Source organism: Acanthochromis polyacanthus, chromosome 6, assembly GCF_021347895.1.
Source record: "Acanthochromis polyacanthus isolate Apoly-LR-REF ecotype Palm Island chromosome 6, KAUST_Apoly_ChrSc, whole genome shotgun sequence".
Taxonomy (NCBI): domain Eukaryota; kingdom Metazoa; phylum Chordata; class Actinopteri; family Pomacentridae; genus Acanthochromis; species Acanthochromis polyacanthus.
This window is the reverse complement of record NC_067118.1, coordinates 42351906-42366254: the sequence shown is the minus strand read 5'-3', so window position 1 is coordinate 42366254 and position 14349 is coordinate 42351906. Positions and strand designations below refer to the sequence as shown.

Here is a 14349-nt window from a genome sequence, read left to right as displayed (position 1 = left end):
GTGTCATTTGTCTGATTTTTGTCATTTTGTGTCTCTTTTTTGTTGTTTTTTTTTGGCTGGCTTTTGTCAGTTCTCTCATGTTTTGTCATTTTGTTTTATTTTTGTCATCTTTTGTCTTGTGTTTTTTTTGTCTTTTTGTCATCTGTCTCATGTTTTTGTTGTTTTCTTTACCAAAAATGTTGAAAATGTGGACATCAGAAGTTTCATTGAATAATTTTTTCCCCTACATGTTCAAACTTTAAAATGGGTCAGTATGAAATCCAAAAATCCAGCAAAAACCTCCCACCAAATTTCTGAAAATTTGCAAAAACTTTCAGGAAGAAAATTTCAATAATTCCTGAAAATTTTCCCTTAAAAATTTTATTTTAAAAAATCTCCCAAATTCAGTAAGAAAATTCTTATAAATATTTTCAAAGAATGAGTAAAAATCTTCCGAATAAATCCTAAAAATATCTAAAGTGATTACATATATACCAGTAAAACTTCTGATATTTTAAGAAGCATTTTTTGTGAATGTTCTTAAGAAACATTTTTGAACATTTTTTCCACCAAAAATTTCCCAAAAATGTTGAAAATGTGGTTTCACTGTGAAAATTTTTTTCGTACATTTTCAAACTTTAAAACGGGTCAGTCTGACCCGCAGGATGACAGGAGGGTTAAAGGAAACACTGGGAGTCAAAGCATCTTCAGTGAGTGAGAGTCTTCTCTTCGACTTTGTCCATCAATGTGATGAGACGGTAAGGAGACCTGCTGGAGAAGAGCAGGATGGAAACAGATTTCCTACACAGTGAGGGGAACAGGAACCCCTCAGGTCTCAGGGCGGCTAGTCTCTACCAGGGCCTCCACACTGGGCCTCTGCTGGAGCTGCTGGATCTCTGGACCTGCTGCAGCTTCTGGAGGCCCTGCAGAGGAGGAACCGAGGCCTCGGAGCCGGAGAGGAACCGCATGGAGTCCCTCCAGCAGTGGGAGAAGCCCTGGTTGTCCTGACAGACGCCCGCCTGCAGCTGCTGCCTCAGGAAGTTCACGGTCATCTCCAGGATGTCGGCTTTCTCCAGCTTGGAGTTGGGCTCCTGCTTGTGGAACTCTTTCTCCAGGATGAGTTTGAGCTGCTCGATGCAGCTGTTGATGCGATCTCTGCGCATTTTCTCCACGATGGGCTTCCTCAGCTGAAGGAGAGGAGACAGAAAGGTCAGATCATGATTCCAGGGAACTCTCAGACACATCATCGCCCACGTTACTCACTTTGATGTTGTCCTTCTCAGAGATCCTCATGTGGTGCAGGGAGGAGTAGCTGCTGGAGCAGGGAGCCATGTCTTCTTCTGGACAGCAGTGTTAGCTCTGATGTCTCTGGAGGAGCTGCTCCTCATTTTATACCCAGAGATTAGCATAACAAAGCCCTGTGGCTGAGGCAGGGCTGGGGTTCCCACACTCCGACCAGTGGGATTCCCAGAGCAACAATGAGGACACGTCAATAACTCACAGAGCGTGGATCTGAGGCTGGCAGGGTTCCCAAGATAAGCAACAGGTAATTAACACTTTATCAGGCGCTCATCTGACGGTTTATCTCAGACTGACAGGATCTGATTCTAAACAGAATGAAGGGAAGTGATGAAACTGAGCATCTTTCAGAGGAGAAAACAGCAATAAAACAGTATAAGCTGAGCCCCTATTGTGTCTGCAGGGAAAACTTCCTTCCTGCAAAGAGCAATTTAGACATGAAAATGTTGTTTAAAGAAGGATACAGGTTGGTTCAACAGTGTTTAAGCCAGGAGATTAGAATTCATCTTAGTCCAGGTTCCACATTCAGCCCAGTCTGATCTCCAGTAAAACCAGTAAAACCAGTAAAATCACAGCATGATAACCGATAAATAACCACAAATCCTAATGGTTCCTCTGTTTTAGTTCTAAAAAGTAAATTCTGAAAATCTTCACGATTTATGAATTATCTTTCTACAAAACATCACGAACAACCTGAAACGTCTTAAGAAAAATAAGTTCAGTTTCATGAACATTCATCCTCAGTTTATCATTTCCACATTACAACTTCCAGATCACAGAGTGTCTACAAAGGAACACAACATTTAGTCACCTGGACCTGAACCATGGAGGATTTACTTTATGATCAAAACAGCAAAAGTTAGACAAAAAAACCCAACAAAAATAAGACAAAATATTACAAAAATGAGACACAAAATGACAAAAATGAGACAAACGACACCAAACAACACAAAAAAGAGAAAAAAACGTGACAAAAAAGTTACAACGTGACAAAAAATGGACACAAACAAAACAAAAAATGACAAAAAAACCACAAGCGAGACGAAAAGGAAACACAAAGCGACAAAAATGTGAGACAAACGACAAAAGTCAGACAAAATATTAGAAAAATGAGAAACAAAATGACTAAAGAACAATGTAGTATTTTATTTTATGATCCAAACAACTTGTCATGGTCTAGAAATGATTTTAAATTTATAGTTTTACTAATTTACAATCTACAGTTAATGTCTTCTCTGTAATTTTTACCCTTTGAGGGATTGGAACCTCTGGAGGACCACTTTTGGACCACGGGCCTCATGTTGGACACCCCTGGTCTGGATACAGAAATGTGTGATGCTTTCTATTTTATGTGACACTAAAACATCCACATTTCTCAAACCTGATATTTCCTGTCCTGTTTTATTACCTCCAGCATTGGTGATTTGTAGCTTTTCATGCATTAACCTCCAGGTATCGTTCAGGGGTGTCCAACATGAGGCCCGTGGGCCAAAAGTGGTCCTCCAGAGGGTCCAATCCGGCCCTCAAAGTGTAAAAATTACAGAGAAGACATTAACTGCAGATTGTAAATTAGTAAAACTATAAATTTAAAATCATTTCTAGACCAAGACAAGTTGTTTGGATCAGAAAGTAAAATACTAGATTGTTCATTTGTCGTGTTATGTCTCATTTTTGTAAAATTTTTCTTTTTACTTATTTTATTTCATGTCATTTGTCTCATTTTTGTCATTTTGTGTCTCATTTTTGTAATATTTTGTCTTGTTTTGGTTGTTTTTTTGTCTGACCTTCGTCCTTCCTGTCATGTTTTTAGTCGTTTTGTTTCTGCTTTGTGTCGTTTTGTTTCCTTTTTGTCTCGCTTGTGTTTTTTTGTCATTTAGTGTTTTTGCTTTATTTGTTGTTTTGTGTTTCATTTTTATTTTCATTTTTTGTCGCTTTGTAGCATTTTTGTCTCATTTTTTGTCGCTTTGTTTCTCGTTCTTGTTGGTTGTGTGTCATTTTTGTAAAATTTTGTCTCGTTTTTGTCTGTCTTTTGTCATTTTGATCATGCAGTAAAATCCTCTGTGGTTCAGTTCCAGGTGACTAAATGTTGTGTTCCTTTGTAGACACTCTGTGATCTGGAAGTTGTGATGTGGAAATGATAAACTGAGGATGAATGTTGATGGAACTGAATTAATTTTCTTCATAAATTTCAGGTTGTTCATGATGTTTTGTAGAAAGATAATTCATTAAATCTGAACATTTTCAGAATGAACATTTTTTGCACTAATACAGAGGAAACATTAGGACTTGTGGTTATTTGCAGGTTATTATGGTGTGGTTTTACTGGTCCGGTCCACTGGAGACGGAACCTGAACTACGTAAGATGGGTTTGACTCTCCTGCTGTAAATGAATCACCTCATCATATGTTCTTCGCTTTTCATGCACCTTCTACTGCTGCTGATGCTCTCTTCCATTTGTTTTGCTTCAGTAGCACTTCCATTGTGCCATTTCATCTCACTTCAGACTTTTAGACCCTCTTTTACTCATTGTGGCTCAAAATTAAACGAGTCAACACCGACCGAAGCCCCACAGACTCCTCTGAGTCGAGCAGTGAAGCCGGTTGACTTGATTTTTCCCAGATGGGCCGGGACACAGAGTTTCTGTTTGCCCCGCAACAAAAGATCAATTAACATTCCCAATGGAGCACGGAGGAGCGGCGGGGCTTTTGTAGCTCATTTACCCTGATGTTGGGGGCTGGTGGGAAACCGAGGAGGCTGGGCTACTCACACTGGACCCACAAGGCCGGCTTCACATCTGGGGCCAGCCAGCGACGGAGGCCCTCGGGGCACGCCGCCAGCCGCTCATAATGCCATTAACTGGACACTAATTTGACACAGTTCATCTACAGCAGAGCTCTGCAGACCCTCAGGGGGAAATGAGACAAGAACTGGTGATTAAAGGCAGAACTCAGTGACTAATATGGAACTGAATGCTAGAATGTGAGCTAGTTGCACCACAAATAACTGAGTTCAGACACAAAAATAGGCAGAAATTCTGGGAAATGTGAGTGAAAGGGACTCAGAAGTGTCTTTTCCATCATCGTCTCCTGCAGGAGTTCATTTAGCATCTTAACCCTCATGGATAAACCATCATATCTCTGTCTTGTTTTCGACCATTTCTCCTCCTGTGGCTCTCCATTGATCAGAATTGTGCATTAACTGGGCATTTACTCCTCCTTCTCTTTCTTAGAGAACACATCTGCATCAAATGCACTCCTGCCATTGTTTGTTCTTAATTAAAGAAACAATAAACTCAGAGAAAACACCACGCTGTGCATCAGTAGGAGCTCAACAGATCGTTTGTTGCGCTTTAACTGTGCCTGTGCTGCACGCAGGTCGCATGTGTTCAAACCTGGAATTAATCAGCTGCATTTCTCAGTCAGAGAGAAGAGCTGAAAGGGAGAAAAGCAACAGGTGGGAGATTTAATTAACCAGCACCTGATTCCAGTCTGTCCTCTTCCACCACTTTTATTCTTTATTTTAAACCAGGGGTCTCCAACATGAGGCCCGTGGTCCAACAGTGGTCCTCCAGAGGGTCCAATCCGGTCCTCAAAGTGTAAAAATTACAGAGAAGACATGAACTGCAGATTGTAAATTAGTAAAACTATAAATTTAAAAATAATTTCTAGACCATGACAAGTTGTTTGGATCAGAAAGTAAAATACTAGATTGTTCTTTTGGTGTCGTTTGTCTCATTTTTGTAAAATTTTGTCTGTTTTTGTTGTTTATTTGTCTTTTTTTGTCATTTTGTTTCTTGTTTTTGTCATTTTTTGTCTTCTTTGTGTCCATTTTTTGTTGCTTTGTGGCTAATTTGTCTAATTTTTTGTTTTGCTTTGTGTCGTTTGTCTCATGTTTGTAATATTTTGTCTATTTTTTCTTGTTTTTTGTTTGATTTTTGTCATTCATCTCATGTTTTTGTCATTTTAATTCCCATTTTTGTTGTTTTTTATTTCCTTTTTGTCTCATTTCTGGGTTTTTTTGGTCATTTTTTGTCTTGCTTGTTTTGTTTCGTGTCGTTTGTCTCGTTTTTGTAAGAATTTGTCTTGTTTTTGTTGTTTTCTTGCCTTTTTTAAGTGACTTTTGTCATTTTGATCATGCAGTAAAATCCTCTGTGGTTCAGCTCCACGTGACTAAATGTTGTGTTCCTTTGTAGACACTCTGTGATCTGGAAGTTGTAATGTGGAAATGATAAACTGAGGCTGAATGCTGATGAAATTTAATTTATTTTCCTTCATAAATTTCAGGTTGTTCATGATGCTTTGTTAAAAGATAATTCCTTTAATGTGAACATTTTCAGAATTTACTTTTTTGCACTAAAACAAAGGAACAATCAGGAGTTGTGGTTATTTGTAGGTTATTATGCTGTGGTTCTGTGGAGATCAAACTGGACTGAATGTGGAACCTGGACTAAGATGGGTTTGACTCTCCTGATCCAGACTCATATCTTCCTGTATTTCTCTGATTTTGCATGATGTCTGCATCTCTTCTATCCTCTGCCTTTCTTATCCGTCCTCCTTGTGTTCGTGTGAGTTTGGACCTCCTCTGTTTGTGCTCTAACGCTGCTGCTGGGGGTCTTTGTCTACAAGTGTGTGGGAAGACGAGTTCTCCTCCCACCATCAGCCTGAGAGCTCTGAATTCCTGCCATAAAGCCTCGGCCATCGCTCAGACCTGCGGCGACGTGGAGCTGCTTCCCGTCAGCCATCTCTCTGTGAGTGTGGTATCTCCCGTTTCCCACACTCTGCGCCCATTCAGCGGCCCAGAGACGGGGACAATGGAAGTGTGTCTTGTTACACATCACATTAGCTACGGTGTTTGATCTCCTGTTTGAAGGGGGGAAGGGGAGGCAGACCATCTGGCCTGGCACACTAGACCCTGAGAAAGTCCCAGGCATGCCACATTCTCCACAACTTCTGCACACACAAATAGTTGTGAAAGACTTTTGTGGCACTTGAGACATAATTCAGGCACTAGACAACATACCGGGACCACCGCAACGGAGAGGAGGGAGACGTGTGAGCTGCAGGGCGGAACTATAGCGACACGTTTTCATGTTTTAAAAAACCACCTGTTCACCGGCGAGGTCAGATCAGATGAAACGTTAATGATCCCTGTGGGAAATCAGGAAGAAATAGTGTGAGACAGCAGAAGATGGATTCAAAACTACCTCTAGTTTAATCCCTGAATGAGGATCGTTTAGTCTGAAGCTCATTTACTGAAGCAACATTATATTTACAGCCTTTGCCAACAGCAGCAGTTATTATTTCATTTCAGCCTGTTTTATGTACAGTGAACCCTCCTGTTGTCTTCATTTACAGGCACCAAAAAATATTGTTTCCTCGTCTGAAATTTTTTTTTAAAAATTCAGCCAAAAAACATTCCCCAAATTTCAGAGAATTTGTAAAACCTTCAGGAAGAAAATTTCAATAATTCCCTAAAAGTTTACCTTAAAAGTTTTATTTTTTTTAAAAAAAAATCCCCCAAATTTGGCAAGAAAAATCTTGTAAATATTTTTTTTAAAAAGAGTAAAAATATTCCAAAAAATCCTAAAAATATCTGAAGTGATTCCATATTTATCAGTAAAACTTCTAATATTTTCTGTAAGAACATTCACATAAAAATCAACCAAAATCCAGCAAAATTCACTGGATTTTGGTGCAAGGGGTCGATGTCAGCTACCCACCCAACCCGTCTTGAAACACGGACCAAGGTTAAATACATACAGATATTATTATGCTGTCTGCAGTTTAGGGCCACTTTGTGGAATGAATCCTGCAAATTTAACCAATATTACTCTTTAAATGGTGAAAACATGCTTTCAATTGGAGTTTTATGTGCAGTCTGTAGATTTTCTTTGATTCTTTGCAGCATTTAGTTCAAGTGATTCACTGATTTTTGGAATAATTTTTGGATCAGTGGATAATTAAAAGACAAAATGACGCTGCAGAGTGGAAGACACTGACCTGACAAACCAGAAAAGAGTTCTAATTATTCAAACAGATCTCTGTGGGAACCTGACCTGATTCCTATTTTCTCTTAAGTATTAAAGTTTATCAGGTGAGAACTTTCTTTTGTGGTTGAATTTAAGCGTGTTGGGCTGAACTTCTAAACATGTAAGAACTCACAACTGAACTTTGTGTAGATTCCCTGAAAAAAGCAGAAACAGCAGGTTGTTCATGTTTGCAAAACTTCACAAGAAGTTTTTCATTTATTTTTTCTCATATTTTCAAACTTCTCAAGGAAGCAACACGACAGGTTCTTTATAGCAAAGATCAACAGAAAACACCTTTATAAAAGGCAGTAAACAGAAGATGAAAACATCCATAATGAACATGACAGGAAGCAGCTACAGATCAGTAACACGCCTTCACACACAGTCATCATAAAGGTGGAATCATAAAAGGATAATCATAAGATTTACAGTGAAGGTGGATCCATAGGATCCTTGTAGGTCTCATTTCTGATTCACCAGCAGCAAACTGATGAAACCAATCAGTCAGTGATACTCAGTATCAGAGATAAACGTGAACACATCAATCAATCAGACAGATTTAAACCAATGTGGTTAAAATAACACAGAGATGTTTGCAAAACAAACAGAGTCAGTTTCCCAAAAAGGAACAATGAACACAAACACAGAGTAAAAACTGTAGAAATAAAATGTTCAAACACACTGTTTCTATTCAGTAAAACCTGAATCTCTTCAGTCCTTCCACAGGAACAACGTCAAACACTCAAACATCGATTCTCCTCCAGGAGCAAAAGCAAACAGACTTCATGAGTCTTCAACTTTCTGTCCATGACCTTCACAGACGTAGTTTTCTCTCAGGGTGGAGGTCCCACCAGGTCCTACCAGGGCCTCCACAGGGCACAGCTGGCCTGGTTTCCACCCTTACTGGAGCCGCCCCGGTGGAGGGGAGATCCAGGAGGGCTGCCGGGGCTCTGGCCGGTCCTGCTGGACGTCTGCAGACCCTGGAAGTGGCTGAGCAGCAGCCGGTGGGCCTGGGTCTGGACCTGGCAGTGGGACAGGAAGCTGACGGCCTCCTGGACGCAGTGGGAGTAGCCGTCGCCGGCCGTCATCGGGCTGGAGGTGAGGCCGGCCTGCTGCTGCTGCTTCTGCTGCTGCCAGCCCCTCAGGTAGGCCACGGCCATCTCCAGGATGTCGGCCTTCTCCTGCTTGGAGTCGGGCTGCTGCCGGAGGAACTCGGGACCCAGCAGGGACTTGAGCTGCTCGATGCTGGTGTTGATGCGATCTCTGCGCAGCTTCTCCACCATGGGCTTCCTCAGCTGAAGGAGAGAAGAAGAAGGAACATTTAGTCCACTTGAACGCTGCTGTTAGGTTAACTGTGCTTCAACAGACTTAAAGAGAGCTCAGCTGTTTCATAGAGAATGGTATCTACCTTATGAGCAGGAGTCAGCTGTTCCTTGCTTGCTGGTCCAAACACAGTGGGAGCCATCGCTGAAGAGTCACAGTTCCTGCACTGTTGGTCTGCAGTCTAATCTGAGCTTCTCCTCTGCCTCCAGCCTGTATTTATACACCCAAATCTCCATATGAATGTGTGAGTGTTCGGCTTGTTGGAGTTTCTCACAGTCCGCCGGCCAATGGGAGCGCTGGGAAGGGCTTTGAGGAACGCAGGGCTGCCACATGCTCAATGAAGTGTTTATAGCCGTGGGGACAATGAGTGTGTCTCCGGGGAGCAGGTGGAGGAATAGACGTCCAGAGAAAGAGAGAGGGCCGGGGGGGAGGCGGGGGAGACGGGGGAGGCCGACCCGCTGCTTGTGCTGATATGGGAAAGTGGTGACCCCAGAGGGAAGCATGCCGCTGTCTCATGTCATCTCCACCGCCACGTAATTGAAGACAAAGTGCCTCCGCCACCGGGCACACGTGGGTGTTAGAGAGGGCCAGGGGGCAGATAGGGCAGCAGCAGCCACTTCCACCCCCACCCCCACGGCAGAATGTCCTCCTGGAGCAACAGTTGAGACGTCTCAGAAGAAAAAGAGCCAAATAAAACCCGTAGACGAAGGTTCAACAGAGAAAAGGAAAGTGTGATGAAAGGCCCAATTATCCGAATAAAAAGAACAAACTATTTATGAATCAACTCATTTTATTATTGTTTAACGCATTAGAAGGTGGTTGGTGTTAAATTCAGACGTTATTTATTTGACATTTTAGTGATATCCAGTCATTTTTTATTAACAAGTGACTGTTTCCATAATAAATAATGATGGAATTTGTAAAGATGTGATCATAATGAACAGAAAAACTTTTTTTTTTTTTTTTTACATATCCCATGGACTTCAGAAGTCCCTCAGTTATACATTGACCTGGACAAATTTTGAGTAATATTGGACAAATGTTTTGTCATTTTCAACAAGTTTTGCGTCAGCTTGGATCGTTTCTCATCATTTTGGATCATTTTTGTGTCTTAGGGATCATTTTCAAGTCATTTAGGACTAATTTCATGTTATTTAGGACTAATTTCATGTTATTTAGGACTAATTTTCCATAATAATGCTTCATTTTCTTGTCATTCTGGGCGGGTCTATATATAATTGGGGGACGTTTTTGTATCATAGTTGACATTTTAGTGATATCCGGTCTTTTTTTAATTAATAAATGATTGTTTTCATAAAAAAGAAAAGTGTGAATAAAGGCCCTATTATAACCTGTTGTTCTCCTGGGACTCCTGCTGTAAATGGTGACTGATTCCATAAGAAAATACTGCTATTGCACACAGACGGAACATTATATCAGATTATCTTCTTGTACTGAGACAAGAAAATGCAGTTTAGGATCTAGTCAGAATAAAAGTGCAGTGCAATGACACATTTCTGCATTAAACAGCATTAAGGGCAATAAAACGGTGCTAAGGCAGCGATAACAGCACAGACAGCGTTCTAAACATGTATGTGTTTATACACTACGAATGAGGATAAAAATACAATAAATGTGAAGTTAAATAACAATATAAAGATAGATAAACTGAAATATACAGATAGATGTAAAGGAACAACAGGTTTTTCTGACATCACTTTCAGTTTTACCTGCCTCTTGGCCAGGACCGCTAAAAGTTAAATAAATACATAAATAAATATTGATTGAACCTTCTTACATATGTAGCTCCGGAGAGGCAGGTTTTCTGTGTTTTTTTCTAATTCAGGTGTCATTGAGCTTAAAAGAGAAAAGATAAGATTAGGTAAAATAAAATAAGATAAGATTAGCTAAAATAAAATAAAATATGATTTGCTAAAATAAAATAAGAAAAGTTAAAATAAAAAAGATAAGAAAAGATTAAAATAAAATAAAATGAGCTAAAATATTATAAAATAAGAAAAGATTAGCGAAAATAAAATAAGATAAGCTAAAATAAAATAAAATAGGATAAGCTAAAATAAAATGAATTAAGACGAGATTAACTAAAATAAAACAAAGTAAGACAATCTAAAATAAAACAAAATCAATTTAAATAATTTAAGATAAGTTAAAATAAAACAAAAATAAGATAAGATTAGCTCCGATAAAATAAAAAACAAGACAAGATTAGCTAAAATAAAGTAAAATGAGCTAAAATAAAATAAAATAAGAATGAGTAAAATATAACATAGAAAGAAAAATGAACAAAATACACAAGAATATACAAGAGTGATACAGAAATGTGCAAATGACAAACAGGTGCAGATGAATTTACGGATGTAATAATGAACATTTAGAATGTAAAATGTCCTGGATGTACAGCGGTTTAATCAGCAGGCAATCTTCTAATGATCAGATTCTATTCTGTTCCATTCTTCACTCTGATGAACTTCATGTGAACCGTGTTGATCAGTTCTTCATCACACATCAGGAGAACTTCAGTCCCTCATGCAGACAGACACACTCTCATTCACTCTCCCTGCCACACACACACACACACACACACAGCTGGCTGAGCAGCCTGCCGCTGGCCACGTCTCGGTCACACGCTCCCTTCCTGCCTGGGTGGAACGTGGGAGCCGCTGTGCTCCTCGGCTTCCCACACTTCACTGTTAATGACTCTGAGGCCGGCTGCACAAAGGAAGTGTGCCCCATCCAACAAAGATGGACTGACCAACCCCCTCACACACACACACACACACACACACACACACACACACACACACACACACACCCGGGCCTGTCAACAGAGCTTCCAGGCACACCATCTGGATGGATCGGTCGCTATTGTCGGCCAATCAAGCATGGGAGACGCTCACCGTGAGAATGGAGGAGGCTCAAATAGAGACAGAAAGTTAAAGAAGAAGAAGAAGAAGAATGGGGAGTGTGTGCGTCTGAAGGGTGGGAAGCTTTCTCTGTAGTTTGGAGAAGTTTGTTTTCACGGTTTGTGAAGGGAAAGGGAACAAATATCATTCAGTGAGAGTAGAAAACAGCTGAAGAAGTGAAAACTGAGTCACATTTTAAGGTTTTAATAGAGCAGGGGTCTTAGTCCAGGTTTAACATTCAGCCCAGTTTGATCTCCAGTGATCCGGACCAGTAAAACCACAGCATGATAACCTAGAAATAACCACAACTCTGAATGCTTCCTCTGTTTTAGTGCAAAAGGTTTATTCTGAAAGTGTTCACATTTAAAGAATTATCTTTTTTTTACAAAGCATCATGAACAATCTGAAATTTATGAAGAAAAATAAGTTCAGTTTCATCAACATTCATCCTCAGTTTATCATTTCCACATTACAACTTCCAGATCACAGAGTGTCTACAAAGGAACACAACATTTAGTCACCTGGAACTGAACCACAGAGGATTTAACTTTAAATAGGCAAAAAAACAACAAAAACAAGACAGAATATCACAAAAATGAGACAAAAAATGACAAAAGAACCCACAAGTGAGACAAAAAGGAAACGCAAAATGACAAAAACATGAGACTAATGACAAAAGTCAGACAAAAAACTTCAAAAACAAGGCAAAATATTACAAAAACGACAAATAATTAGACAAACGACTCAGAACAAAACAAAAAAGAAACAAACAATTAGACAAAAAAAGTTAAAAAGCGACCAAAAACTGAACAAACAACAAAAATGAGACAAAAAGTTACACAAATGACACAAAACCAAAAATGACAACAGCAAGAAACAAAAAAAATAGACAAAGAACACAAGTGAGACAAAACAAACAAACAAACGACACACAAAACAACGAATAAAGTGAAACACAAAATGACAAAAATGAGAAACAAAAACAGACAAATGACAAAAGACAGACAAAAAAAAGACAAAATATCACAAAAATGAGGCACAAAACTACAAAAGAACAATCTAGTATTTTACTTTCTGATCCAAACAACTTGTCATGGTCTAGAAATGATTTTAAATTTATAGTTTTACTAATTTACAATCTGCAGTTAATGTCAGTTCCAGATGGCTGTGACTGAATGTTTTGTTGTTTTTTTGTCGCTCTGTAACTTTTTTGTCGATTTTTTGGTCTTTTTTTTGCTTTGTTTCATGTTTTTGTCCTTTTAATTCTCAGTTTTGTTGTTTTGTGTTTCCTTTTTGTGTCACTTGTGTTTTTTGGGCCACATGTTGGACACCACTTCTACTAAATACTCTTATTTTCACACCTTCTTTCTGTCGTTCTCTCACACACATTCAACAACAGACATAAAGAGGAGCATCAGCAGCGCAGTAAGCAGCGATGCAGTGTAAAATATTGCACATAAAGTCCATTTTTGCACCATAATGCTCATTATTCTGCACCACTCCAGACTCACATTCCATCAGATTACTGAACACCTCTGAGTCCCACATGGATGAATAGTTGGACTCTTTCTGCTCCGTCCTCAGGCAGATGTTTTCCCACCACAGATCACCCCCAGCCCTCACAATAAGGAGGAGATCTCCCATCGTTTGTGGAGCATTAGCTGAGGCTAGAAGAAGGGCCCCTCCCACCTGTTTGTTTGGACCGGGGGCCTCCATTGTACCCCTGATTCATTCAGCATCCTATTGTCGTAACGCCACTCCGTGATTGGCCCAAAGCTGTGAGAACCAAGGTTGGCGATGAGCGGATGGGAACGTTGGTATGAGTATATAAACCAGGAGTTGTCTGAGGGGGAAATCAGAAAAACCTCTGGAACCCCCGACGCTCACAGAGGGCCCGACTACCAGCAGGAACCATGAGGGACCAACACACCATGTAAGAGGAAGAAACACTCACCATCACCATCATCATCATTTCATCCAAAATCACTGTGGTTTAAGTAGATTACATTTACTTAGAGTTCAGGGTCATGGATGGATGGATGGATGGATGGATGGATGGATTTTTGAATTCTCCACTGCACAGATCTAGTTTAGAAAGTTGTCCAACTTTTTCAGAAGATTCTTGACTTTCTTCATGTCAAACTTGCATCAAAGTTTTGGTTTTGGGCAGCAGCAGAAACCTCAGAAACAAAAATCTAAGAAGTGAATCATTAAACCTGAGTGGTTCCACGTGTAAAGGAGAACATGTTCCATTCCTTCTGGCTTTCATCTGATGTTTCTCCATGGTTTCCTCCTCCTTAGGATGTGTAAGATGATGATCCTGGAGAGGAAGTGCTCAGACGGAGCAGAGAGGATCCGCTCCACGCTGGAGACTCAGCTCAACGCCGGGACGTCTGGAACGGACATGTGGGACAAGACGGTGTCCTTCTTCATGCTGAGGAAGGCCTTCATCTTCCACAACGGCTACACCAGGTCCTCCAGAGAGGCCATGAGGTTGTTCCCTTCTCCTGCTGAGGACGTCGCTCCGCTGTGCTGCCAGTGACCAGCAGACCCTCAAAGAAACGACATCAAACATGTTGGACTTTCTATGGGAAGCAGCTCCACATCTTCAGATGGAGAGGAAATGTTTTCTATCAGGGTGAAAGATGGGGGTTTTCTCTCCATCATCTATGACCGTCTACTGTGATCTTATTGGTCCAAACAGGGCCCTTAAAATGTGCATTTCTTTGCCTTAAACTGTCGTAGTTCCTAAATCTGGTCACATAAAGACCACGTTATGAAAGTTTTGTGAAACTG

The 14349-nt window shown here is 40.2% G+C and overlaps 2 protein-coding genes across 2 annotated transcripts in view; both read right to left on the bottom strand.

Moving 5' to 3' along the window:
- Positions 1-1403, bottom strand: part of her12 (hairy-related 12) — a 1917-nt gene extending 514 nt beyond the window's left edge. Inside the window, 3 exon segments of the mRNA XM_022220814.2 lie at positions 1-1166; positions 1243-1334; positions 1337-1403. The exon segment at positions 1-1166 is cut by the window's left edge and continues 514 nt beyond it. Of these exon segments, the coding sequence (XP_022076506.2) occupies positions 831-1166; positions 1243-1334; positions 1337-1388 (480 nt within the window). The 5' untranslated portion in view covers positions 1389-1403 and the 3' untranslated portion in view covers positions 1-830.
- A 6081-nt stretch (positions 1404-7484) lies between these two features.
- On the bottom strand, positions 7485-8850 carry LOC110970522 (transcription factor HES-5-like). The gene is made up of 2 exons (XM_022220811.2): positions 8715-8850; positions 7485-8601 (listed from the first exon to the last, which is right to left on the bottom strand). Exons 1-2 carry the CDS (start codon positions 8769-8771, stop codon positions 8164-8166), a joined length of 495 nt encoding a protein of 164 aa, XP_022076503.1. The 5' UTR covers positions 8772-8850; the 3' UTR covers positions 7485-8163.
- Between the last annotated feature and the right edge of the window lie 5499 nt (positions 8851-14349).